Source organism: Salmo trutta, chromosome 10 (genome assembly GCF_901001165.1).
Source record: "Salmo trutta chromosome 10, fSalTru1.1, whole genome shotgun sequence".
Classification (NCBI taxonomy): Eukaryota; Metazoa; Chordata; class Actinopteri; order Salmoniformes; family Salmonidae; genus Salmo; species Salmo trutta.
Genome location: NC_042966.1, coordinates 17,414,812 through 17,441,978, shown reverse-complemented (window position 1 = coordinate 17,441,978; position 27,167 = coordinate 17,414,812). Strand labels below are relative to the sequence as shown.

At 46.3% G+C, this 27,167-nt stretch overlaps 1 protein-coding gene across 1 annotated transcript; it reads right to left on the bottom strand.

Annotated features, from left to right (window-relative positions):
• Positions 1-930: 930 nt before the first annotated feature.
• On the bottom strand, positions 931-26,021 carry pkd1b (polycystic kidney disease 1b). The gene is made up of 36 exons (XM_029763933.1): positions 25,940-26,021; positions 25,652-25,770; positions 25,268-25,415; positions 20,442-20,680; positions 19,555-20,361; positions 19,234-19,365; positions 18,931-19,106; positions 18,533-18,669; positions 13,104-16,822; positions 12,799-12,957; positions 11,458-11,595; positions 11,021-11,306; positions 10,687-10,921; positions 10,424-10,574; positions 10,191-10,328; positions 9,926-10,070; positions 8,872-9,787; positions 8,464-8,716; positions 8,014-8,209; positions 7,637-7,804; positions 7,321-7,470; positions 7,016-7,226; positions 6,653-6,776; positions 6,212-6,370; positions 5,744-6,092; positions 5,547-5,652; positions 5,115-5,311; positions 4,684-4,886; positions 4,206-4,403; positions 3,840-3,976; positions 3,532-3,732; positions 3,273-3,447; positions 2,837-3,124; positions 2,553-2,687; positions 2,125-2,439; positions 931-2,043 (listed from the first exon to the last, which is right to left on the bottom strand). The coding sequence occupies exons 1-36, from the start codon at positions 26,019-26,021 to the stop codon at positions 1,192-1,194; spliced, it is 12,144 nt and encodes a 4,047-aa protein (XP_029619793.1). The 3' UTR covers positions 931-1,191.
• Positions 26,022-27,167: the final 1,146 nt, after the last annotated feature.

Here is a 27,167-nt window from a genome sequence, read left to right as displayed (position 1 = left end):
AGGTCCAGCCAATCGGAATGAGTTTTTCCCCACACAAGGGCTTTATTACAGACAGAAATACTCCTCGGCACCCCCATCCCCCCTCTGACGATCCCACAGGGGAAGAAGCCGGATGTGGAGGTCCCGGGTTGGCGTGGTTACACGTGGTCTGCAGTTGTGAGGCCGGAAGGACATACTGCCAAAAACTCTAATATGATGTTGGAGGCGGCTTATCGTAGAGAAATTAACATTAAATTATCTGGCAACAGCTCTGGTGGACATTCCTGCAGTCAGCATGCCATGTGCACCTTCCCTCAACTTGAGACATCTTTGGCATTGTGTTGCATGACAAAACGGCACATTATAGAGCGGCCTTTTATTGTCCCCAACACAAGGGGCCCCTGTGTAATGATCATGCTGTTTTAATCAGCTTCTTGATATGCCACATCCAGTGCACCAAGTCTGGTACCAACAGGACCATGAAAAGCTTATACTCCCAAGCCATAAGACTGCTTAACAAGACTGCTCAATAGCTAATCAAATGGCTACCCGCTGCTGCTACTGTCTTATCTATCCTGTTTCCTAGTTACTTTAACCCTACCTATATGTACATACTGTAGCTAGCTCAATTACTTCGTACCCCATGTTATTTTTACTCGTCATTGTAATTCGTTATTTACTGTGTATTTACTCCTCGTGTCACTATATGTTTTTGTTGAAAAAGGTTCCGTAAGTAAGCATTTCGCTGTTAGTCTACACCTGTTGTTTACAAAGCATGTGACAAATGAAATGTGATTTGATTTGACATTTGAGGAAATTCAAAATGTAAACAAATAACTTGGTGATTATTTAATGCTGTGTGTCACTACTTGTTACAGATAGAAGATATTAAACACCAAACCCAATGTTACTTCTGGTATTAATCAGCAGGAAAAATATATTCCACAGTTCTTGGAGATTACAAAATAATCCTCTATTTAAATGTTTATTATACAGTAGATACACAAGAAGTACAAGGTATACAACCTCAGCATACGTATGTAGAATACCTAATGCAGAAGCACTAGTAAAGAGGTAGACAACAGTGGGAAAACTTGTCTCTTGAAGTAGTACTGCGCAATTCATAGCTGGAACCTTAGAGGTTCATACACTAGATACTGTATACCCACAGTAATAGGCACTTCCATCTCTGTCTCAGTCCCTCTCTCAGTTTCAGTCTATGTCTGTCTCAGGCCCCTCTGAGATCCAGGCCCGTCTCTTCACAGGCACTCCCTCACTGGCGCGTCTCCTGTCCCCCTCCTCGCTACAGGGCCTGGCCTTCGTGTTGACCCCACTACCACCTCCACCAGGGGCCTGGGGGGGCCTTTGAGCTGCATCAGCTGAGTGAGAACTCCCTGAGTGCCAGGCTCGACGTCTAGGAAACTGCCTGGCTCCAGGACACCCGGAAGGCCCGGTGCCCAAGCCCAGGCCAGGCCTCCTTTGTGTGGGCTTGGTTGCCTCAGAGAGGTGAGTGTCCCTGGGTGGGTGTGGGTGAAGCTGGAGAACGACAGACTCAGAGTAGGAGCTGTGAACACGAGGGTGGGTGGGATTGGTGGAGGGAGGGCAGGAGAGAAGGGTAATGGGGTTGAAAGAAGGAGGAAAGGAAGGGAGGGAGATGCGAGAATGAGGGGGTAGCAGAGCTGTCCTCCTGCCCGTCGCCCCTCCGCCTACTCCTCTTCCTTCTCTTGTCTCTTCTCCTCTTCCAAGTCCCTGCGGCCTCCTCTTCCTCCTCCTGCTCTGCACCTCCTCTAGCTGGGTCTCCAGACCGTGAACGTCTGCAGTCAGCTGGTTGACGCGGTCGAAACGTGAAAGCAGACCGTTGACGCAAGACAGCAGGCGGTCCAGGTTGAGCTGAACGTCTAAGCCCGGCGCATCGGACATACCCGAGTCCTCGGAACCCAGGGAGAGGGCGGAGGACAGGGGATGGGGGGAGGAGAGGGAGGATGAGAGGGTGGAGAGACAGGATTCTTGGGATGATCTGGAGGGAGGCACCACCATGCCCTCAAACTTCACCCTGTGTCTGAACTGTGGAGAGAAGGGAGGGAGGCAGATTTCAGAAGTTTCCATTTGTGTTTAATCAAATTAATTAATGAGTTTCCTCCATACCTCCTTGGCCTTAATGAGTCCCATCCAGAGCTTCAGTCTTTTGATGAAGAACTCCACCATCTCGTAGTCCTGGGGCTCCATGGCTGGCCTGTACATCTCAGCCTGCACAACCCTGTATGTGCAGATCAGAACAGCTCCAGAGAGACGGGCCAGCAGCCAACCTCCCAGCCCCAGTAGAAAGAGGGCGTAGAGGGGTCCGAGGACAGGGTGAGCCCTGTTGAGCCTCTGCAGGACCAGGCGACCACGCAGCACAGACAGCACAGACACACCAGCCTGGTACACAGACAGGAACCCATCCACAGACCTAGAGAAGAGCTGAGACACAAACATATATGCATGAATAGGAAATACATATTTCCATAGTGAGCTGTGTCTCACATATTCCTGCAGAGAACCTTGGTTACATTACATAACATTCCTTTTCCTACCATGTGTCCAGTGTGAGAGAAGAGCAGCAGCAGTAAGATCAGTAGTAGAGCCACAGCAGCCATCTCTCTCCATGCCCGCTGAAGCACTCGACCAAACACCACCCACCTTCGCACGTACCTCAGAGTACCCACCATCTGAAACACACATTTTTGCATTTTGATGGTAGTGGCACAAAATGTGGATTCCTAACCCATGGAGTTAGGAACTATTCAAATAATGTCATTCTTTAGGAACTATTCAAATAATGTCATTCTTTAGGAACTATCTTTAAGTTGTCTAGTACCTTGAGTACCAGCAGAGTGAGCAGTATGGATGATATCTGTGTGGACCTCCTGGCCAGCAGGGCGGCGCTGTGGAACTCGGTGAAGGAGTCTGGTCTGGAGCGGTGCTGAGACAGACAGGAAGCAGCCTGGGACAGGAAGCAGAATCGCAGCGTGGCCGTCGCCAGGGACAAAGAGGCGAGGAGGAACTGTAGCCAGCGCCAGCCCTGACGCACGTACTGGGCACGGTCAGTAGCCATGGCCCATAGCTCCACCCCCAGAAAGAGGAGGGCAGAGAGGAGCAGGAGCACCTGGGGGGGGGGGGGGAAGGTTTGAAAACCGAGTGGCCAACTGAGTGTCTCAGAACGGAACCTATTGACAATCTTACATTTTTGCAATCCCTAATGAATGGGAATAACAGTGTTGTTTTATATAAACAAATTGTTTATCAAATGTTACCATGAGTGCAATCTGCAGGTCTGGTCCTGAGGAGGATGGGGGAATGAGTAGAGGATGGATGGAGAGGGAGGAGATGAGTGTGTGTATCTGGGTCTTCTCTAGTAGAACAGACACACACACAAACAGACTAGTCTCTCTGTGGTACTGGGTGAAGTCAATGGACACAGCCTTTAACCTGAGAGAAGAAAAGAGTACAAATAATCATGCAGGATCATTTGCGTGGAACTGGTGTGTGTCTGTGTGCGTATGTGTGACTCACTGTGCTGTGGTCCAGTGTGTGCTGTGTAGGCCAGAGAGAAGCTGGCGTGTGGTAAAACTGCTGTTCCCCAGAAAGACTCCATTATTATGGTCTGGAGTGTGTATACAGCGTATCCGTGGTAACCCCACCAGGTGGAGGGAGGGGTTCTGATGGAGGTGTGGCACCAGGATGTTGTCCATCCACTGCCACGCCCCCTCCCACCTGAAACCAACACAGAGAGATACATGTGGACACAGCCCACACACACACACCAATACACAAATCAGTACAGGGTACATGCACACACACACCACACACGCAGCCCTTACCCAGTGATGGTGTTGAGGTTGGTGGTCAGTGAGTGTTTGACGGCAGAGTGTAGCAGTCTTCCCTGGGTCTCCTGAACACTGTCCTGGTAGTTCACCATCAACACCACCAACAGGAACAACATGTGGCCCACACAGTGCTGGGAAGGGGGGAGAGAGGAGAGGAGAGAAAGTGAGAGAGTGAGTATACAGAGGGGATGAACAAGGGAGGAAAAGGGAAGATAAAGAATTAAGATGCATGTTATTTTAATTCCAGTACAATACCAAATGTTACTAGGTGGTTAGGAATATAAACAGTTCACCACATATGTTCCTTCCAGAGGTTACTATAAGGAAGTATGAGAGCTGTTTTTTTGTTTCCTGTTTTACCTTCATGAGGGATCGTAGCGCTCTCACTTTCCTGGCCTCCTCCTTGGCTTGCAGTAGGCCGAACCCACAAGGGGGGTGCACCTTGCCCCCCTGCTTTCCCCCCTCCCTCTTGATAACGGTCTCCTGTCCCAGCCGATCATTCACCTCGGGGTCTACAGGCCTTAACACCACAGCATAGAACAAGGCCTGCACGCACACCTGAGGAGAGGACATACAAGGGTTAAATTACCAATACCATTAGTAAAGGTTATAAGGTGCATACCTGTCTAGTCCCTCTTAGACTGAAAAGATATCAATAGAATAAAAGCCAGCAACTTACGTTTTATAATCCCATGGGTCTACAGGAAATATAGAAGCCATATGGTTGCGTATCTCTCTCTCTCTCTCTCTCTCTCTCTGGTATGGTGAAAACATTCATTGCTGACAATTTGTTGCATTGACTATTGAGCCTCCCGTGTGTATGTCTCTATCTGCCTACCTTGAGAGGCTCCAGCAGCAGAGCGGAGGCGAGGAAGGCAGACAGGGCTGAGATGAGCCACATCAGGACCACTGAGCTAGAGAAGTGTCTCCCATAGAGGCCTACTACAGCCAGGCAGGCCCCCAGCAACAACACAACCAGGGGGTAAATTACTTGCAGTGCCCAGGGAGGTAGCAGCCAGCTGGGCTTGCCACGGGCCACACCTGGGGGGGGGGTGAAAAACATGGAAGAAACTATGCTCTATGACGTCTGCAAATATGATCAAGTTGTTTGATATGAATATTCAGATAGTTCAGAGGATTTTCATGCAAAATAGACATCATTCATAGAAAGTTTCAGATGGCGAACTCTCACATCCACATAGTAATACATTTGGCATAAAGGGGAGGGAATCGTTACAGAGTTAGGATAAGTCAGTGTTAGTGACTCACCTATGCGTGTGGTAGAGTCTATGGAGTCAGGGGAGGGGCTGGGGAGGAAGGTACTGGCGATGGAGCAGACAGAGAGAGATGAGGAAGGCCTAAACAGAGAGATGGGAGAGCAGGGGGGGTTGTGGATCTCTGTCCCATAGAGTGGTTTGTCCACACTCAGCTCAGACCAGCCACTGCAGGAGCTGCCCCGGCTCTGGCTAAAACCCACAGAGAGATGAGTAAGACTCAGAAGTATTCTTTGCCAACAGGCAACAGTGCTATACAAATTACTAGGACTGGTTGTTCCCTGCTATCTAGTCCAGTCAGATCAACTCTGATCTCCAGTGAAAGAGGAGAGGAGGACTCTATATTCAGAGCATATACTGTAGACAGGCCCAGATACGGTATTATCTGGAGTTTAAGTCTGGAGTGTACTGGTCAGGCAGGTCTTACCTGTGGGACAGAGAGGTGGTCCAGGGGGAGTAGCGGCCACTGTCTGATGTTGAGGGACTGTTGGACACTCCTGTGTCTGCTGCTATAGACCTCAACAGGTCCTCCTCTGAAACACCATGAGAGACAACAATCATTTTAGATGTATTCACACAGGAGTCATAGTAACACATATGGGACCCACACACACACACACACACCAGACAGGGTAAGGACATTGGGTTGCAGGTTGTGTCTATGGCTGTGGTCTGGATGCAGGCCAGACAGGGATTGGGATGGACCCACAGGTGCAGTAGAGGAGGGTGGGGGGTTGGAGATGAGAAATCGGGGTGAGGCTAGGCATAGCTTCATCAAGGCTTTCTTCCTCTTCAGCAGACGGGCATGACCCAGGGATGATCCCAAGGGGTCAGAGGTTATTTCCCAGGAGGGCCCTGGGAGGACAGTGAGGCTGTCACAGGAGGGCCACCGGGTCATGCCATCTCCCTCCTTCTCCACTCCCAGGTTAGTGGCATTCCAGAACTCAGCGTTGAATGCCTTGCTTCCCATCAGCTAACAGAGAAGATAAAGATAGCTTTCAGCCTTTTCAGTTTACAACTTTCACAAGAGAATCAGAAAGAGCTGTGTATCTGTGTATGTGCATGCATTGACAAGTGAGAGTCTTGACACACTCTCACAGAAGAGGGTGTGTCTCCATCCAGGTCTGATGGATCAGGTCCTCCAGGCAAAGACAGGAAGGAGGAGCAGGAAAGATCTGATTGGCCGAGATAGACGCCCATCTCCACTGACTGACACACAGGGGATGGAGGCACTGACATATCCACCGCTACCTGAAACACACACAGGGAAAGTTAAACCCAACCCAACATTTGTAGCTGAACCAAGCATCATCTCTATCAAGGACTTTTCACATTACTCTGTTGATTTGGAAGCACTTTCCAAATCAACAGAGTAAATATACAATACGCAATCACATTGACCTCTGATTGACTAAGCTTTTTATTGATAGAAATGATAACAATGTGTTTCAATAGGCAGTCATAGGACTATTTTTGTTGACGGGGCAACAGGAAAAATGGATGGAGAAGGAGAGAGAGATGTAGGAGACTCACCTGGCTGTGAGTCTTTCGCAACAGGAAGCAGAGGAGACACTGGAGAGGAAACACCAGGATGGCAATAGTCATCCCCACTGCAACCGTTTCCCAGGTTACAAGCAACCGGGCCGAAACCGGTACACTAAAACACAACACCCTTAAAATGGCTGATTCTTTCACTTAACATAGTTAATGCAGAGTATGTGGGACAGGTAACAAAGAGTTGTAGAGAGTCTCAGGCAAAACATCAATGTTGTTGTTCAGCGCAGTGAGTTGTCCACATTGCGAGACTGATTGAATCCCACCTGAGCACTTTCACAAGAACCTTCTATTGTGTACACTATTGTCACCTGGAATGTTCTGGTTAGACTGCCATCTTACCTATGCCCCTCTGTGCCCACAGCCCCGTACCACAATGCCCCTAGTGCGAGGTAGAGGTGTAGCAGGAGGGCACACACCGTCACCCTCTGCCCCCGCATGAAGCGGCTGTGGGCGGGGCGTTCCCAAAGAGAGAGCCACAGGTGGCGCTCCAGCATTCCAAACGCCAGCTGGGAGGAGAGAACACGTTGGAACTGAGACAGCTCCTCGGGACCTGAGAGATAGATGGAGAGAGAGAAAAATCTGTTTTGGAGGCGGTCATGCTCTCCCTGAGTGTCAAGACAGATACAGAGAGTTGTAGCACTTACAGGAGGCCAACATCTCCTTCTCCACTGTCCCTCCTCCCTCGTTCCTGTCATTCTCCACAGACAGCCAGTCTTCTACCAGGAAGTAGAACAGGTGGTCTGTCTGATGGTCCCACACCACCACATGCTGCACGTACCACGATGGGTCCAGACCTGGTAGACATACACACACACAGGTATTGTTGTGTTACCTGTTTGGAATCTTACTACCTGGAGCCTCGATCTCCTGCTTTCCTTGTGTTCCAGTAGGTGAGTGAATACAAGACTACAAAAGCTTGCAATGCGAGACTACAGTAGTTACCTGTGTTGTCATTGTTACCTGTGTTGTCATGCCAGAGGCGTATCTTCCACACCTCTCCCAGGTTGCTGTCCGTCTCCAGGTGGAACAGGTCCAGACCACTTCGTTGGAACGCCCCCTCCCGCTGCAGGTGGCGTGAACCGCTTTTAGTCACCCCGTACAGAATGATGCCCACGTGGGCCGTCGTGCCTGATGGGAATTACAAATAAACGTGAACCCGGTTTGCATTTCACTTTAACAAGATGCTTTCTCAGCCAGATGTTCTCTCTCTTCTACCCTCGTTGACTCCCACATGTTAGGACTGGACTGGATAGGTGAAACTGTCAGCTATATGACAGAAAATAAGTGGATCTATTGCTTACACCTACCCAGTCGTCTAAGATCTGCGAGTCCCTTACCTGCTCCTCGTCGCCAGCCTGTTTTGACCAGGACTCTGTAGCTGTAGCGTCCAGGTCGCCCACACAGTGGTACATGGCATAGTCTCAGGCTCTCCTGGTGGTCCAGTTTGTGGGCGATCAGACCCAGGAGGAAGTGGATCAGAACCAGGACAGCACACACAATCCCCACTACTACATTACGCATTGGACCACTGGACTGGGGTGATGAGATGGAGGGGGACATATAATACAGATAAGTAGAATCAGTAGAGGTTCCAATTCAAAGCTGTGTTCCAAGGTGGGTGAACAGGTGGCCATATTGAATGTATGATCATGTCTCAGAATCCTGTGTCCCTCTAACGTTTCAGCATGTATGTGCATCTATCTAAGGCAGCTGACATTTATTTTCTCTGTATGTGCAAATGAGCTATACCATTTCTTGTGTTAACCGGAGGAGTATCCCAAACATACCGGTGGCAGTAGCACCACAGCGTCTGGGTGGACAAACAGACTGGCCCCGAACATGGTGAGGTGCTGAGTGAGGCAGTGTGCTGAGTGGAGGGTGCTGCCCTCCAGTGGCCGGAGGCCCTCAGTGCTCCAGCGCCTCTCCCTCAGGCTGTAGTACAGACACAGAGAGCTGAACACACACACTGAGGCCTGGACTGGAGCTCCACTCAGACTGGATGTCAGGTTCACAAAAAGAGATTGTACTGTGCTGTTAAGTCTAGAGATGAAGAGAAATAATAGACAAACAAGCTGCATTAGTAAATGACTGTGATGTCATCATATAGAAGAAAATCAGGCCTCACAACATTCTGTTGTGTAAACAACTTGTAAAGGGTTTTGGAAAACGTAACTGTCTAGATACAGAACACTTACAGAGGAGAGAGGAAGATGGTGTCCTCTATGGATGACTGGCTGGAGAGGGAGAGAGTCAGCTCTCTGACTAGGGAATCACGGGAGGCAGGATGACCTGGCTGGGTGGCCACTGTGATTGTCACATGTCCTGAGCCCACCAGAGAAGCTCCTGGAAGCAGGCTGAAGTTTAAGGAGATGTACAGTCCAGCATTGGGATCCATATTCTTCACTGCCCTCACTGTAAAATCCAGCCACCCTTTGGCTCGGAGTGTAAAGTTAACCATTGGGGCTCTTCCCTCGTCTCTGTCAATACCACCAGATCTAGACCCAGACCCACTTCCACTCCCACCACTAGCCCGATGCCCAGCGCCGATCCTTCCTACAGTATATATTTTGGGCAAAGTAACCCTGATAGATCTGTCAGTGTCCAGGTTAGCAATGGGTATGGGTTGTCCCTGGGGCGTGGTGAACTCCATGGCAGCCAAAGAAGTAGAAATGGGTGGGTTGGCTGCTGAGAAGAACTCAGACCCCCCTTCCAAACCCAGGAGAATCTGTACCACCTCAGATCCCTGGACCTGACGCTGGAGCTGGGCACTGAGAGAGGAGGGAATGAGGAACTGGCAGGGCGGATGTGCTGGGTATGACTCTGGCTTGTCAGGGTTTAATTGCGATTTGTTGGACTGGTTTGATTGGCGGGTGTTGACCGAGGGATCAGTGGTGCAGAGGAGTTCCGATGGGTTTCCATGGTAACCAACGGCACTGATCTGTGGAGCAGAGAGAGAGAGGGGTTCCTCGTCGCGTGGCCGCGAGCGCAACAGAACACGCATGAGAGCCCTGGCATGGTCCAGGGCTGACACTGCAGTTTCAGATACATTAGAGTGAGTGTGAGGACCAGAGGAGACGAGCTTGGACTCGGACACAGCAGCCAACGAATTGCCTGGAGACAGAGAGAGAAACAACAGTTTTTGGTCAAAAATCTTGGACTAATTCCTGTCCATGCTCTATGAGCATGCATCCTCCACCTTTTATCCTTGCATTTCCAACCGTCGATCCCACTCAGAAGTTGGTACAGTACCTATTACATGGAGGATGTTTCTGCCCGTGTCTATGGCTGCGTCGTCTTCTAGTCCCGTCTGCTCTTCCATAACCCTGATCATTCTCCCAACAGATTCTAGAACATTCTCCTGACAGCCCTCACACACCACCTCACTTGGGACTGCCTGCAGGAGACAACACACAGGGGCATTCAGGCATCGAGGAGAAATCTGTATCGTTTGTGGGTCTTTTTGCCAGGCTTTTATGGCACAAACTCCGTCTGTGTAGATGGTCAGGTTACCTACAGTGGACTGGGCCAGGGCTAAGCTGATCTGGGCTGCATCCTGTAGAGAGTACACAGACAGAGAGGCCAGCGCCTGCGTCACATTCCCCCTGATCTCCCTCCTGTCCCTGAGATCCTGCTCACTCAAAGTCTGATCGACCTGTGACCGAGAGGAGAGAGATAGACAGGTAAAGGAAAGATAACGTTAAGGAGAGGAGAGACACAGCCAGGTAAAGACAAAGGTAACGTTCATACCTGATTGAGCTGGCTGGTGAGGGCGATGGAATAAGGAATGAGCTGCTGTGGGTTACCCTGTTGAAGTAAACCCGATAGTTCGGTTTGGCTCTTGTTCCTCAGCCACTCTGTGATCCCATCTCCATCCACAGGTCTCAGCACTGTTATAGTTCTGAAAAAACAAAAGCATCCATAAATTGTCTTTTTACAATTTACCTCAATAGGTCTCTTGAGGCCAGAACCTCTTCCCTGCATTCTCAGTTTTAAACTCATCTTCAGTTCACCTGTTAAGTGCTGTGACCTTTGACCCCAGGTGGTCCTCTACCTGCAGGATCACAGAGATGATTGACTGGTCCTTCTCTGGCCCCGCCTCCCCCAGAGGAACCAGGCTGCCAAATGTACGCTGGGTACCCCTGTAGAGGGTGAGAAGGGGACAGGCTTGGCCCCAGCCTGGGCATGATGATGCCACCTGGAGAATATAGATAATCTGGGGGGACTCACTATCCTCATCCAGCCAACCTATAGAGTAGATACAGAACATCTGATACACCATGGTAAAACATGGCAAAGACACCAAAAGAAGATTTGATTGTATCTTTGAGTCTTTGTTTCTATTACCTGAACAGTTATATGTGACCACAGTCTCCAGCAGGCGTATGTTCTCCCCAGGACCTGGAGTAAGAGTACACACCCCTCCATGGGGTGGAGGGTTGGGCAGGAGGGTCAGGCTAGCAAACCCCCATCTTCCCCCAGCAGGGTGGGTAACATTTAGGGTGAAGGTATAGTTACACCCCTCCTGCAGCACCCCCGGTCGGACCACCAGTTCAGGAGAGAGACTGCCCGTAGTGGTCACCTCGTTCAGGTCAAGGGTCACGCCGTTCTGATCCTTTTCGCTCCATTTGTACTGTGAAAAGAGAAAGACCATACATCAACTTTCCGTCATAAGTCCTACATAAAGCAGCCATGACAGCTGATGGTGCCTGACTTTATTTAATTTGTCACAAACGGTAAATGTTGTTTAGGTCAGCCAATTAGCTACGTAGAGGGGAACTTACCTGAACATGGCTGCCACACTTATCACAACGACCAGAGAGCACAATGGGGCGACTCTGGCTGACACGAAAAGAAAAGAGACTACTGCAGGAAACACACTCCACACTTACAGGAAGCAGTGCAACTTTAGATACCGCCACCTAGAGGCATGGAGGAGTATTTGACATGAATATACTGTCAAATAAACATAACACAACCACACTGAAACTGAAAACTTTATATGGTAATTTTGACCACTAGCAGGTGCATGGTATTGCTATTTCTGTCTCATTAACATATTTTGAGGAGTGCCTTGTAAGAGGCTATATTTGTTGCACCCGTTAGTGAGAATGCTGTACCAGTTTAACTGGTATGTGGTAGTAGTGCCCCATCAAATAAAAATGTATAGGGGACAGATTGGAGAGGCAGCTAGTCGTAAACTTTTAATTGTTGACCATTTGTCTGTTTTGCCCTGCAGTGACTTCGGGTTTGGAAACCTTTGTTAAAGGCCCAGTGCAGTCAGAAAAAATGTTTTTCTTCTGTTTTATATATATTTCCACACTATGAGGTTGGAATAATGCTGTGAAAAAGCCCTTGTAGTGTAAGAGCTGTTTGAAAGGACCGGCTGAAATTTCAGCCTGTTTTTGTGGGATGACATCACCAGTTGGTAAAATAGTTAATAGACCAATAAGAACGAGCGTTCCAAACCTCTCTGCCAATAAAGGCTAGTTTTCCCCTCCCCACACAGACCACACCCAGACAGTCCCAGCTAAATTCTTGCTTGAGAAATTGCTCTTTGCTAAGAAGTTTTTTTTCTGTTTTTGTGTCTTTTCACCATTTTTATTGAAAACAACCACAGTAGGGTACTTAATTGTTATCCAGAAATGATTTGATATTGAGATGAAAAACCATGAAGGCTTCTACAAGTGCAAGTGATATAAAACACCAAATATTAATTGATATGCTGTAATGTGTAAAACATTACCTTGTAGCCAACCTGCTTTCACCAATCTCATTTAATTATAGTAAAATCCTGTAAAATACAAACACCATCTCCCTTCAATGAATTTAATTAATTCATCCATCCGTTCATTCATTCATTACGATGACAGTAGCATTTACTTTTTGCAGTATAGTACGTCAATTATACAGTATTTTACTGTGTGTCATCACACAGTACTTGCTTTGATACTGTATATAGATTACAGTAGTTGTACTGCAATATGAAATACAGTAACTTACTTACCACTAGCTGCCTGTAAGTTACTGTCAAATTCACAGCAACCCATTTACAGTGCATGGTTCACTGAACCACCTTCGTTGCATAAAGATATTGTGGTGTGTAGAGATAATGTGAGACTCACAGACTGTGTAGTAGAGATAGGTCTCCTCCCTTCCTTTTGGACAGTGAGGGTGAAGAGGTAGAACTTGTCTGGCTGTAGCTTCCTGCTGGGGACAGTCAACCTGCTGCCGTTATACCCGATAGGCTGACCCTGGTCCTGGGACGACCACTCAGTAGAGTTCTACAGGCAGAAACGGATACCATTGGTACAATTATGAGAAAACATCAAGGTAAGACAGCAATATAAGTTAACATAAGTGTAAGTGAACAATTTCTAGCTAAATAGTAGAAAGGCAATAATGGGTTCCTAATTCTGATTTAAATTACCTCAGTGATGAATTCCCAGTGGTAGTTCAGCTCCCCTTCCTCTCCCAGATCCACATCAGGATCATGGGACTCTGACCCATCCAGGATCAGGTCACTGTGGCCTGACACCAGTCTATGCGATCCCCCCCTGATGATGGGTACCAGGGAGCTGTGAACCACAGAGAGCCTGGACGTCCTGTGCAGACGTAGAGGGGTTCCCTGGAGAGAGACAGTGAACCCCAGGCAGTACTGGCCCACCTCCAGGGTCTGCTTAGGGAGGTACAACAGTGGTGTAGTCACACCCACCAGGTTAATCAGGGTTACTCGATGTCCACTGCTGTTCTGGATTACTGGGTGCCCACTGCTTTGGGTTACCAGATTGCTGTCAGTCTGGTCAGCTCCACAGCCACTCCCCCTAAACACTTCCCATAGGTACATGGTCTTGTATGCGGTGCAGCCTTTGATGTCTACGCTTGCTTCAAAGTAGCTCGATCTAGACTTGAGGATTGTGGATTGGCCCTGGACTAACGTGACCTGAGGGAGTGAGCACTGGAGTTCTCTCACCTCAGTGAGCAGTTGTGTGGAGACCTGGCTGACATTATTGAAAGCTGTGACTTGAACAATATATTTTCCAGCAGTGAGATATGTGTGGTCCACTGTTTTGGATTTTGTGATGACAACTCCTTCACTTGAGTCTCCAAAGCCCCATTGAAACCTCAAATTGCTGCCACCATCTACTGTGACTGAGAATCTGACACTATAGCTTCTAAAGGTTTCTGTAGAATCACAAACAATCGTGACCTCCCTCACGGGCAACTGAACAATGGCTGTCTCATTCAGGGTTTCAGAGCAGAAGCCATTGCTGGCCATCACACCCACAGACAACAAACCACTTCCGGGTGAGGTATACATCACTTCCTGTCCAATGACCTTTAAGGGCTGGAGCCCTTCTAATTGGATCGTCCAGGTGTAATCAGTTGGAGAACCACTCATGACATTTGCTTGGAAACGAACCTCCTTTAGAGCTTCCAGAGCAGTGGAACAGCAGTTGGCCAATCGTAGGCCCCCGATCCTTTCAACCACCTGGACGGTCAATGACGCCTGGGAGTTGCTCACCTGGTTCCAGGCTCGGGCTGTGACAGAGTGAGACCCAACTGGGAGGATGGAGGTGGTGAAGCTTACCTCAACAAGGTCATATGATGGTTCAACTTCATCAAAGGCTAAAGAGAAGCTGACATTGGTTCCTTTGGAAACGAATGGTGTAAAAGCAATATGATCTTCAGTGCAGACCGTAGACCTGCTAAGGTTTAGAGTCAAGCCCTCAATAGCATCCTGGATGGTGACTCTGTGTGAGACTGCCTGCCAGCTAATACCATTAGAGACGTTCAGAGAGACTTTATAGACCCCTACATCTGTAAAGGTGTAGAAAACTGACTGATTGTTGTCCAAAACCACAGCACCTCCAGTACACCCAACAACTTTCCACTCCCAGTGCCGATCATTCCCTTTATTGACATATCCATAGAGTGCAACTTGAGTATTTGACGTTATAAAGAATGGATGTGTCTTGCCACCTACCTGAAAGTCTGCCTCTCTAATCTCCTCCTGAACTGTGAAATGTTTGGTGGCGTTGCTTGAACTGAGAACATTCTGGACCAACACACTGATAGAACAAGAACCCAGAGTCTCAAACATGTAAAGAAGAAAAGGAACATCGGTCTGTAAGGGTGAAAGGTCTGAGTTCACATTCCAGAGATACTGGAGGTCAGATCCAGTCTCCACAGTTACAGAGATGTTGATATACTTCCCTAATGGTATGGTGTCTCTAGCTGTTGACATTCTAGCCCCTGAAACTTGCTCTACTGCCTTTAGAGAAACACGGCTGGTCGTCTTACCAAGTCCGTTGGAAGCTGTCAACTCAACAGATATATTACCTGGAGTTTCAGTGAACCACACAAAGTGCTCACCAACACTGCCAGTTTGGGTCACACCTCTCTGGTTGGCTAGCCAATGGTAAGTGACATTGGAGCCGTGGGTTACTGATGCAGTGAGCAAGACACTCTCTCTGGTTGGTATGTAGCTCATGGATGTTAGGCTCAGACTTGAGAATTGAAGCCCTTGTATTCTTTCTAAAGCTATAATCAAAATGGCTGCCTCCTGTTGGCTCACCAGGTTCTGGGCTGTGACTTTGACCTGATACACACCTGCTTTAGGAAACACATACTGAAAGTAAGACATCCCAAGCTCAGTGGTATCAGGGCCATCCACTGACCAATAGAAATTGACGTTACCTGAAACATTGCCAACTGCTGTTATGACAGTCTTTTCCCCTACTACTGCAAATGGCTGGCTGATTTTCAGCTTCAGGTCTGACACAGGAAGCAGTACGGTCACTTCCAGGTTAACAGAATCCAGGCTAATTGCATTAGAAGCTGTGGCCTTGACTGTAAACCTGCCAGCGGAAGTGAAGACATGGGAAACATTTTGACTCTTTGCCAGTGGCGAGCCATCACCAAAGTCCCACTGCACAGAAACATTGGTCCCAGGGCAACTCTTGACCCAAAGTGTCATCTTCTCATTGACAGTCAGTGTGTTGCTTTGACTGCTATGTGCTATGGATGGTTTACCCACAGGCTTCTGCACAGCAACAGCGGCTTTGGCTATTCTCTGGCTGACTTTGTTACTTGCCATCACTGAAACATCATGGATCCCTTCCTCCTTATACACAAAGCAATGATGAGCCAGCCCTCTTATAGGAGAGCTGTTGGATGAATGATTGAACCACAGAAACTGATATCCAGTGAGCTGTCTTTTGGGGGCAGCAACTGCATTAAAACACACCTCTTTTCCTACTGCCACAGCATCCTGTGATGGGTGGATGGTTATCCCAGTAATGGGGGCCTCAATGCAAACGTTGGCATCATAAAAGACGTATCCTACTATACTGAGAACAGTTACGTTAATGTTAAAATCCCCAGAGTTTGAATAAGTGTGAGTAACAACAGACTTTCCCTTCTGTACTGACAAAGGTGATCCATCCCCGAAATTCCAATGGAAAGTCAGCATGGAAACATTCCCGTTCACCAGTGCTTGGAGCTGTATCTCTTTCTCTGTCTCGGAACACTCCAATGGCAGAATTCCACTGATGGTCAACCTGTAGATTTCCAGACGGATGGACTGGCTAGCCTGGCTGACTGCGTTAGACACAGTCACTTTGACTGTGTAACTCCCTGGGGACTCGTAGACATGGGATACAGAGTTGTCTGTGATGTTTTTATGTCCAGACCCATCACCAAAGTTCCAGTCCCAGTGAAGACTGGAACCTGAAGCCACTTTGCCCTTGATTTCAGTTACAGACTTCAGTTCACTGGGTCCACTACAGCTCAACTGGAGTCCAGATACCTTCTCCACCACTGCCACGGACACCCAGGCTGTCAGTGCAGTCAAGGTGTTGTTAGCGCACACAGTCATGTTATAAACCCCAGTTGTCCGAGCAACATGGCTAACTTTGCTGTGGAATCCTTGGATTTCTTTTGAACCGTCCCCAAAGTTCCAAGTGTAAAGGATTCCGTAGTGAGATGGGTGTGAAGAGGCTTCTAGAAGAAAGGTCTGGTTGACCAGGGGAACCGGAGGAGACGGAGAGATGAGTATACGAGTTAATGGAGGCCGTACCTTCAGTGATATGGCCCGCTTGATGTTGTCGTATTGGTTGTAGACCTGTACAGTCAGTGTGTAGTCATCTGTATGAGGGAGAGACAGAGTGATATACAGTATTTACACCGCTATCTTTTTTTCACATTTTGTTACGTCACAGCCTTATTCGAAAATTGGTTAACTTAAACAATTTCCTCAGCGATTTACACACAATACCCCATAATGAAAAAGCAAAAACAGGTTTGTAGAAATTTTTGCAAATGTTACATTTAAAAAAAAAGGACTTACATAAGTATTCAGACCCTTTGCTGTGAGACTCGAAATTGAGCTCAGGTGCATCCTGTTTCCAATGATAATCATTGAGATGTTTCTACAACTTGATTGGAGTCCACCTGTGGTAAATTCAATTGATTGGACATGATTTGGAAAGGCACACACCTGTCTATATAAGGTCCCACAGTTGACAGTGCATGTCAGAGCAAAAACCAAGCCATGGGTTTGAAGGAATTGTTCGTAGAGCTCCGAGACAGGGTTTTGTTGAGGCACAGATCTGGGGAAGGGTACCAAAACATTTCTGCAGCATTGAAGGTCCTCAAGAACACAGTGGCCTCCATCATTCTTAAATGGAAGAAGTTTGGAACCACCAAGACTCTTCCTAGAGCTGGCCGCCCAGCCAAACTGAGCAATCGGGGGTAAAGGACCTTGGTCAGGAAGGTGACCAAGAACCCCATGGTCACTCTGACAGAGCTCAAGAGTTCCTTTGTGGAGATGGGAGAACCTTCCAGAAGCACCAAGTACAACTTTATGGTAAAGTGGCCAGACCAAAACAGCTCCTCAGTAAAAAGCACATGACAGCCCGCTTGGAGTTTACCAAAAGGCACCTAAAGACTCTCAGACCATGAGAAACAAGATTCTCTGGTCTGATGAAACCAAGATTGAACTCTTTGGCATGAGTGCAAAGCGTCACTTCTGGAGGAAATCTGGCACCATCCGTACGGTGAAGCATGGTGGTGGCAGCATCATGCTTTGGGGATGCTTTTCAGTGGCAGGGACTGGGAGACTAGTCAGGATCGAGGCAAAGATGAACGGAGCAAAGTACAGAGAGATCCTTGATGAAAACCTGCTCCAGAGTGCTCAGGACCTCAGACTGGGGTGAAGGTTTACCTTCCAACAGGACAATGACCTAAGCACACAGCCAAGATAACACAGGAGTGGCTTCAGGACAAGTCTCTGAATGTCCTTGAGTGGCCCAGCCAGAGCCTTGACTTGAACCCAATCTAACATCTCTGGAGAGACCTGAAAATAGCAGTGCAGCAACGCTCCCCATACAACCTGACAGAGCTTGAGAGGATCTGCAGAGAAGAATGGGAGAAACTCCCAAAATAGAGGTGTGTCAAGCTTGTAGCGTCATACCCAAGAAGACTCAAGGCTGTAATCGCTGCCAAAGGTGCTTCAACAAAGTACTGAGTAAACGGTCTTACTACTTATGTAAATGTGATATTTCTGTATTTTTTTTAATAAAAATTATAAAAAATGGCTAAAAAACAGTTTTTGCTTTGTCATTATGGGGTATTGTGTGTAGATTGATGAGGGGAAAAATCTATTTTATCAATTTTAGAATAAGGCTGTAACCTAACAAAAGGTGGAAAAAGTCAAGGGCTCTGAATATTTCAGAAGGCACTGTAGATTAGTGGAGACATGCCCTATTGTATTGAATGGAAAGAGGAGTGATATGCAAGCATCTATACTATTAGAATGAATTACAATAATTTACACATTGGTAGAGGTATGTTTACCTGGCTGTAGGTAGATGTGGCTCACAGAGTCTTGCACATACACCTGTCTCACTCCTCGCTCCACTGGCCTGTCCTGGGACTCAGACAGGGCAGGAAAGGTGTAGTTTTCCTGGGCACTGCCATCCCCAAAAGACCACCTACAGGAAATAATATCAATAACTTAGGGTTATTTAAAGTCTCATCTGAAAGATGGCACCCTATGTAGGGCAATGTCCCCTTCACTGCCCTGGGGCAATGGGATCTCCTTAGACCAGAGGGAAGACTGCCCCATACTGGAACTCCAACACCACTTCCAGCAGTAGTTAATGAGAAAATATGGAGTAAACAGATATGCTACCCTCATTGATGTAATATCACTCTAAGTGAATACTTCTGGGAAAACAGAAAATGACCCTAACCTGAAAGTTACGCCTAGGGAGACATCAACTTTGACCCTGAAAGTGTAGAGACGCAGTGTGGCCACAGCGATGACCTCCTTGACAGAGAGGAATTCTGGGTCGGCCAGAGGGGTCATGGTGTCAGCAGTCAGAGTGACCTCTAGGGTCTGGGAGCTCACAGGGTTGGCTGCAGTCACCTGGAGGAACAGAGACACGTTATTAGTGAGGCTCTATGGGCCACTTTACTCTGTTATATGAGTATTATATTAAAAACAAGGTTGTTTTATCTTAATATAAATTATATGAAACGGATGAGCTTAGTACCTTCAGTTTGTACTCAGCTGGCTTCTTGAACATCACACTATAGGTGTCTCCCTCATAAGAGAACTTATCCAGCTCGTCAATCACCCAGGTGTACTTTACTGAGGAACCAGTCTCAGCCGTGGCTGTAAATGCCTTAGAAAAAAACAGGAAACGGTGACAATGTATCATTTCAATACAGTAGCAGGGATGTGATCAGCAGATCAAATAAATAAAAGAAAATCTGATTATTTTCAAAGATGCACAAAGAAAACACAGATTTTCAAATAAATACTATAAAATACAATACAACTTTATATTATCGATGAAGTCAGGCTAACTCACCTGTGACAAGTCCACCAGCATCCTCAGATGTCCATGTGGCTCTACACTGAGCCCAGCCACCGGCTCATAGACACACGCCTGTACACAGGTACTCTGTTCACTCACTCCATTCACAGCACTGACGTTTAGAGTGTGGACGCCCACTGAGGGTAGCACCAGGGACATGTGGGAGAACCAGCTGTCAGGGGAGTCTCTCTCACAACCAGGCCAGGAGTCAGGTAACTCTCCTGGGCAGGACGGGAGGAAGGGGACCCCTGTCTGGAGCACCGGAGCCAACCAGGAGCTGGTGGCCCCTTTTCCAGATAATATTTTAACCACAATGAGTATAGGAGTGTCAACCAATATATGGATCTGGTTGTCTCCATCAGGCAGAGGATGGATCATACAAAGCCCAGAAATGTTTGCTGGGGTAGGAGCTGAGGTTTCAGGGGTCATACTTATGGGCATACTGATGTTCCCAATGTGAGTGAAGCCACTAAGTTCACTCTGGCCCGTACTTGAAATATAGCCATGCCCGTGCAGTGTGTCGACGTACAGCACCCGTAGGTCGCACACCACCCCGTCCACCCACTGCCCTCCATCCGGCGGGGACGAGAGGCCCCCCTCCCACCAGCCCCCCCACTCCGCCCCTTGCAGGGAGAGGTAGCTTTGTTGCCAGGGGGAGGAGGATGAGGAGGCGTTGTCACGGCAACTCAGGAAGGTTCCAGGTCTCCCGGTGTGTTGGATGGACAGGATGTCATCGGGGTAAATACTGATCTCCCTCTCTGGCAGGATCTGACAGAGAGAGAATGAAGCAAAGTTATTTGAATTTCATTGATTCAACTTATAAGTAAATAAGAACATCTCACACATACACTAATATGAACAGGCTCTGAGCAAGGAGCCACTCTCATCGGCAGGTCTGCCACCAGGTGGTAGAAGGGGGGTATGTCAGGGTATCTTGGGGGCAGGGGGTAGCTGCGCTCCCCTGTAGAGGGGGACTGGTTGTAGGGACTGCAGGGGCTGGTGACAGGGACACAGGCCTCCAACAGGTGGCACCAGTACTGTCCCAGGGCACAGCCTCCCGTAGTGTTACACAGAGGGGTGATAGAGCAACAACTGAACGGGTTCAGGAGAGAACTGCAACCTGTAGAGAGTTAGAGATGGATAAGGGAGAGAGATGGAAGAGAGAGAGAGAGAACAAGAGAGAGAGAGAGAGAAAAAAAGAAAGAAAGAGAACAAGAGAGAGAGAGAGAGAGAGAGAGAGAGAGAGAGAGAACAAGAGCGAGAGAGAAATGAAATGAGAGTAAGTACCAGTTATGTATACTGAAAGATCGATCATCATGCATCAGGGAAACACAAAAACAAACGAGTGAATCAGCACAAACTCACACAGGGCAAGTCTTCCAATACAACAACATCTTTATTAATAACCTGAGGTGGTGTTTTTTTCCCCCTTTTTCTTATTAACCCATCCCCTCTTCGGAGGACACAAATCCTTTTATTTTATTTTTACAGCTTTTCTGCAATACATACATACATACATTTTACATGTACATTTTACATATACCAGAATAAATGATGTAGTGAGTCTGTCTCTTCGCAGAAAAATGTACAGAGCTGAGATTGTTGTATGGTATGCCCCATATATATAGCCTTCAGTTAGTGGCAAGAATTTTGTATAATAATTTAAATTGAAAAACTTGAAGTGCTGCTTAAAGTGTTGTTTTTTGTATCAGTTCATAGACCATGTGCCATTGAATCAGTACATCGAAAATCTCTTCCCATTTATTTTGCAACCTGTATGGCACAGCTGTCAACATTTTTGTTCTCAAATTAAACTTTAAATGTCTATTTATGACAATTCTTTTCAGCCAATTTGTATCTTTAATATATTGCAGACAAACAAGTTCCCTACCTTCTCCCTCTTCCTCTTGCCTCCTCCATTTTTGTGGTAATGCTGCAATCAGTGGGTTATAAGTTTGGATTGAGCAGACATTCCCATATAGTTTCGATAGCTGCATATGTGACATAACTCCACCGTTTCTATTCATAATATCATTAATAAATATAATTTTTTTTAAATAAAAAAAATCCATAAAGAATGTTTTTTTATTTATCAGTAAATTTGAGTTTAAACATAATATTTGTTGTAGTATGTGTTCTATCTTTTCTGGAGGATAAAACTGAAATTGTAACCGGCTTTGTATGGCTTGTTTAAGAAAGGTACTGTAAACAAAATGTAATTTTCAATTAGTTGGAAGTGAGAAGTTGTAATCTGCATAAAGGCAAAAATAAAAATGTTGAACAAGGGATGAGCCTTTCTTAATAATCTACAGAACCATTTTGGGGTATCACTTATGTATAGTGATAGGTTTAAAGCGGTAATACTTAAAGCTTTAAACTCATATATAAATAGGCACATTTAATTTTGTCTGGCTTAGCATTCCAAATAAAATGAAATCTTTTTTGCTCGTATGATTTAAAAAACGAGTCATCTGGAGTAGGCATCGCCATTAGTAAGTAAGTAAACTGTGATAACACCAAAGAGTTAATCAATGTGATTTTTCCCTAAACAACAAGTATTTACCTCTCCATGGTTAAAGAATCTTATCTGTTTTTGCAAACTTTCAACTGAAATTGATTGTGGTCAGTTCATTTATATTTTTTGAGATGTGAATACCAAGTATGTCTACTTCACCATCCGCCCGTTTTATTGGTAAACTACAAGGTTGTGTAAACACTGTTTTTTTAACGATCCAATAAGTAATATGGTACACTTGTCATAATTACATTTTAGTCCAGAGAGGCTAGAAAAGTGATCAAGATCTTCAATGAGACAGTGTAAGGATCCAGATTGTGGTCTTAAGAAAAAACTTCAGTCATTGGCCAACATTGACACTAGTTTGAATCCCCTGTTTTTATTTCTGTGTTCATGCAAGTGGCTGACTGTACAAATCCTCACTTATCAGGAGCTGCAATTTGGCAGTACGCCCAGACCTTGTTTTGAGAAAGAAATGAAAGATCTGTTTCAAGGTCTCAGCTTAGAGAGAAAAAGCCTCGTGAGGTGTTGCTCTGTCACATGTTATGAAACAGTATTGGTCGGTCACATGAATGAAACAAAACAGTAATGATTAGTTAATTATGCTAAATCATGCAAATATAACTTGTCTGTGTACAGCCGTATATAAGACAACTGCTGGGTCTGCCCAGGCAGAGCTTCTGATTGACATGTGTACTATGGTGCATTGAGTTGGTTGGAACCTCTCCAGCGCGTTGACAATAAACAATGATTCATTTAAGATTTTTTGATTTTTTGCACAACAATTTGGCGTCACGAAATGTTTGTTAATTTATAAAAATAGAAAATAGAAATCGGAACTGTCACATTTACATAAGTTTTCAGACCCTTTGCTCAGTACTTTGTTGAATCACCTTTGGCAGCGATTACAGCCTTGAGTCTTCTTGGGTATGACACTACAAGTTTGGCACACCTGTATTTGGGGAGTTGCTCCCATTCTTCTCTGCACATCCTCTCAAGCTCTGTCAGGTAGGATGGGGAGCGTCACTGCTCTGGGCTCTGGTCTCTCCAGAGATGTTCAATCGGGTTCAAGTCCGGGCTCTGGCTGGGCCACTCAAGGACATTCAGGGACTTGTCCCGAAGCCACTCCTGCGTTGTCTTGGCTGTGTGCTTAGGGGTCGTTGTCCTGTTGGAAGGTGAACCTTCACCACAGTCTGAGGACCTGAGCGCTCTGGAGCAGATTTTCCTCAAGGATCTCTCTGTACTTTGCTCTCATCATCTTTGCCTTGATCCTGACTAGTCTCTCAGTCCCTGCCGCTGAAAAACATTGCCACAGCATGATGCTGCCACCACCATGCTTCACCGTTCGGATGGTGCCAGGTTTCCTCCAGACGTGACGCTTGGCATTCAGGCCAAAGAGTTCAATCTTGGTTTCATCAGACCAGATAATCTTGTTTCTCATGGTCTGAGAGTCTTTAGGTGCCTTTTGGCAAACTCCAAACGGGCTGTCATGTGCATTTTAATGAGGAGTGGCTTCCGTCTGGCCACTCTAACATAAAGGCCTGATTGGTGGAGTGCTGCAGAGATGGATGTCCTTCTGGAAGGTTCTCCCATCTCCACGGAGGAACTCTAGAGCTCTGTCAGAGTGACCATGGGGTTCTTGGTCACCTCCCCGACCAAGGCCCTTCTCCCCCGATTGCTCAGTTTGGCTGGGCGGCCAGCTCTAGGAAGAGTCTTGGTGGTTCCAAACTTCTTCCATTTAAGAATGATGGAGGCCACTGTGTTCTTGGGGACCTTCAACGCTGCAGATATTTTTTGGTACCCTTCCCCAGATCTGTGCCTCGACAAAATCCTGTCTCGGCGCTCTACAGACAATTCCTTTGATCTCCTGGCTTGGTTTTTGCTCTGACATGCACTATCAACTGTGGGACCTTATATAGACAGGTGTGTGCCTTTCCAAATCATGTCCAATCAACTGAATTTACCACAGGTGGACCCCAATCAAGTTGTAGAAACATCTCAAGGATGTTCATTTGAAACAGAATGCACCTGAGCTCAACTGTGAGTCTCATAGCAAAGGGTCTGAATAGTTATGTAAATATTGTCAATATGGGATATTGTGTGTAGATTGCTGAGGATTTCTTTTTTTTAATCCATTTTAGGTTAAGGCTGTAACGTAACAAAATTTTGAAAAAGTAAAGGGCTCTAAATAATTTCCAAAGTCACTGTATATATAAATTCTAGTTGTACTTTATCAAACACCTTTTCAAAATCTGCTATGAAGACCAGGCCTGGTATCTTTGATGTTTCATAATGTTCAATCATTTCAAGTAATTGTTGTATACTATCTCCAATATATCGCCCATGTAAAAAACTTGTATGATCAGGATGAACAATATCTGGTAAAACCTTGTTTGTTCTGTGTGCTATGCATTTCACCAGGATTTTCCCATCACACCATTGAAGTGTAAGAGGCCTCCAGTTTTTAAATTCACCGGATATTTATACTTACCACCTGGATCCTGTTTCAGTAGTAATGAAATCAAATCATCTTATTGAGTACCTGAAAGTCTACCATTTTTATAGGAGTAATTAAAACATGCAAATAATGTATCTATGAGTACATCAACAAAGGTCTGATATACCTCTACTGGTATACCTGTCACGTCCTGACCAGTTTAGGGATTATTTGCTATTGTAGTTTGGTCAGGACGTGGCAGAGGGTATTTTGTTTATGTGTTTTGGGGTGATGGTTTATGTAGTAGGGTGTTAGACCAAAACCCGGAAATAATAAATCTATGTTCTATGTTTTGTATTTCTATGTTCTTTCTGGTTTGTTGTATTTCTATGTTTAGGTTGATGGGGGGTTGGACTCTCAATTGGAGGCAGGTGCTTTCTCGTTGCCTCTGATTGAGAGTCCTATATATGGGTAATTGTTTGGTTTGGTGTTGTGGGAGATTGTTTCTTGTTTTGCCTGTGTGAGCGTGACAAGACTGTTTTGTTGTTTGTGTGTTCTTCGTTTTGTTATTTTGGTGTTCTCTTTATTTTAAATAAATAACAAGATGAGCATCCACATTCCTGCTGTGTTTTGGTCCTCTATTCCCGACGACAGCCGTTACAATACCATCAAGCTCTGGTGTTTGTCCAGACTGAAAATATTTAATTACCTCAAAAACTTCCTCCTCTGTAAGGTGGTGTTATTTTTTTTCATACCTGGGGGCACCAGGTGATGGTGGGGGCTGCAGTAGGGCCGGAGGATCTGAACTCTGACCAAGGTGGACACTTCTCTGGGCTGGCTGACCAGCTCCACTGACACCATCTGGCCAGCATGGCTGAACCACAGCCCAGGAAACAGCAGCATCTGAGGGGATGATAATAAAGTCATCAGACACAAGGGGGGGGTTTAAATTGGATTTTAGCATGGCTGATGGCTGTGGTCAAAGCCCACACAAGGTGATGCCATGAGTAAGACATCCTTATCAAGAGTTTTGCCTGAAATCTGACGACATCCTAATATGAATGCAGTCCAGTAGGTCAATCAACAACAAAAATAGTATCATAATCGGTTCCCTCAGTGTGAAATATTATGTCACTTACCTCCACTCTCTTTTGGTCAGGGTCTGGGACTGTAGGGAGGACTTGTAGCTGTGACCTGGCGTACACACCCGACATGAGAGGAATACCTGTGAGGTAGCTGTCTAACGAAGGCAGGGAAACTACAGGAGCGGAAACATACACACATCCATTAGCACACTGCAATATAATGTGTTTATTTGTGACAATGTTACACCCCTTAGGTCTCCCTATGAAGACAACAAACACATTTCATTCTGAATTATAGTTTCAATGTCCTATTAATGCAGTAAACTCTCCATGCAGTCTCACCTGTAACCACCTTATCACAGAGGAAGAGGTACTGTCCATCACATACTGTGTTCCTCCTCTGTCCTGGTGAACCCAGGGCCATCTGGGTACAGCCCCCCAGGCTCTCCCTGCCCCTGTCCCTGTCCCTGTCCCACCCAGGGTGGCTGTCTGTTTCCAAACCCTCGCCTCTATCCGGCCCTTCTCCCCTGCCATCCCTCAGCCAGATCCACTCAGTGGATTTTCTATACAGAAAGATACATACAGTACCAGTCAAAAGTTTGGACACACCTACTCATTCAAAGGTCTTTCTTAATTTTACTATTTTCTACATTGTAGAATAATAGTGAAGACATCAAAACTATGAAATGACAGACATGGATTCATGTATTAACCAAAAATCAAAATATACAAATCAAATATACTTCAAAGTAGCCACACTTTGCCTTGATGACAGCTTTGCACACTCTTGGCATTCTCTCAACCATCTTCATGAGGTAGTCACCTGGAATGAATTTCAATTAACAGGTGTGCCTTGTTAAAAGTTCATTTGTGGAATTTCTTTCCTTCGTAATGCCTTTGAGCCAATCAGTTGTGTTGTGACAAGGTAGGGGTGGGATACAGAAGATAGCCTTATTTGGTAAAAGACCAAGTCCATATTAGGGCAAGAACAGCTCAAATAAGCAAAGAGACAACAGTCCATCGTTACTTTAAGACATGAAGGTCAGTCAATCCGGAAAATTCAAGAACTTTGAAAGTTTCTTCAAGTGCAGTCGCAAAAACCATCAAGCGCCATGATGAAACTGGCTCTCGTGAGGACCGCCACAGGAAAGGAAGACACAGAGTTACCTCTGCTGCAGAGGATAAGTTCATTAGAATTAACTGCACCTCAGATTGCAGCCCAAATATATGCTTCACAGAGTTCATGTAACAGACACATCTCAGCATCAACTGTTCAGAGGAGACTATGTGAATCAGGCCTTCATAGTCGAATTGCTGCAAATAAACCACTACTGAAGGATACTAATAATAAGAAGAGACTTGCCTGGGCCAAGAAACATGAGCAATGGACATTAGACCAGTGGAAATCTGTCCTTTGGTCTGATGAGTAAATTTGAGATTTTTGGTTACAACCGTTGTGTCTTTGTGAGACGCAGAGTAGGTGAAAGGATGATCTCCGCATGTGTGTTTCCCACCGTGAAGAATGGAGGAGGAGGTGTGATGGTATGGGGGTGCTTGGTGGTGACACTGT

Excerpts from the sequence above, each read along its gene's own strand:
- pkd1b (XM_029763933.1), bottom strand. The coding sequence starts at position 26,021 with ATGGCCCTGGGTTCACCAGGACAGAGGAGGAACACAGTATGTGATGGA. Across the intron at positions 7,227-7,320 it reads GAAGGAGATGTTGGCCTCCT|GTCCCGAGGAGCTGTCTCAG; the intron begins GTAAGTGCTACA and ends TCTATCTCTCAG. Across the intron at positions 3,733-3,839 it reads AACCTCAACACCATCACTGG|GTGGGAGGGGGCGTGGCAGT; the intron begins GTAAGGGCTGCG and ends TGTTGGTTTCAG.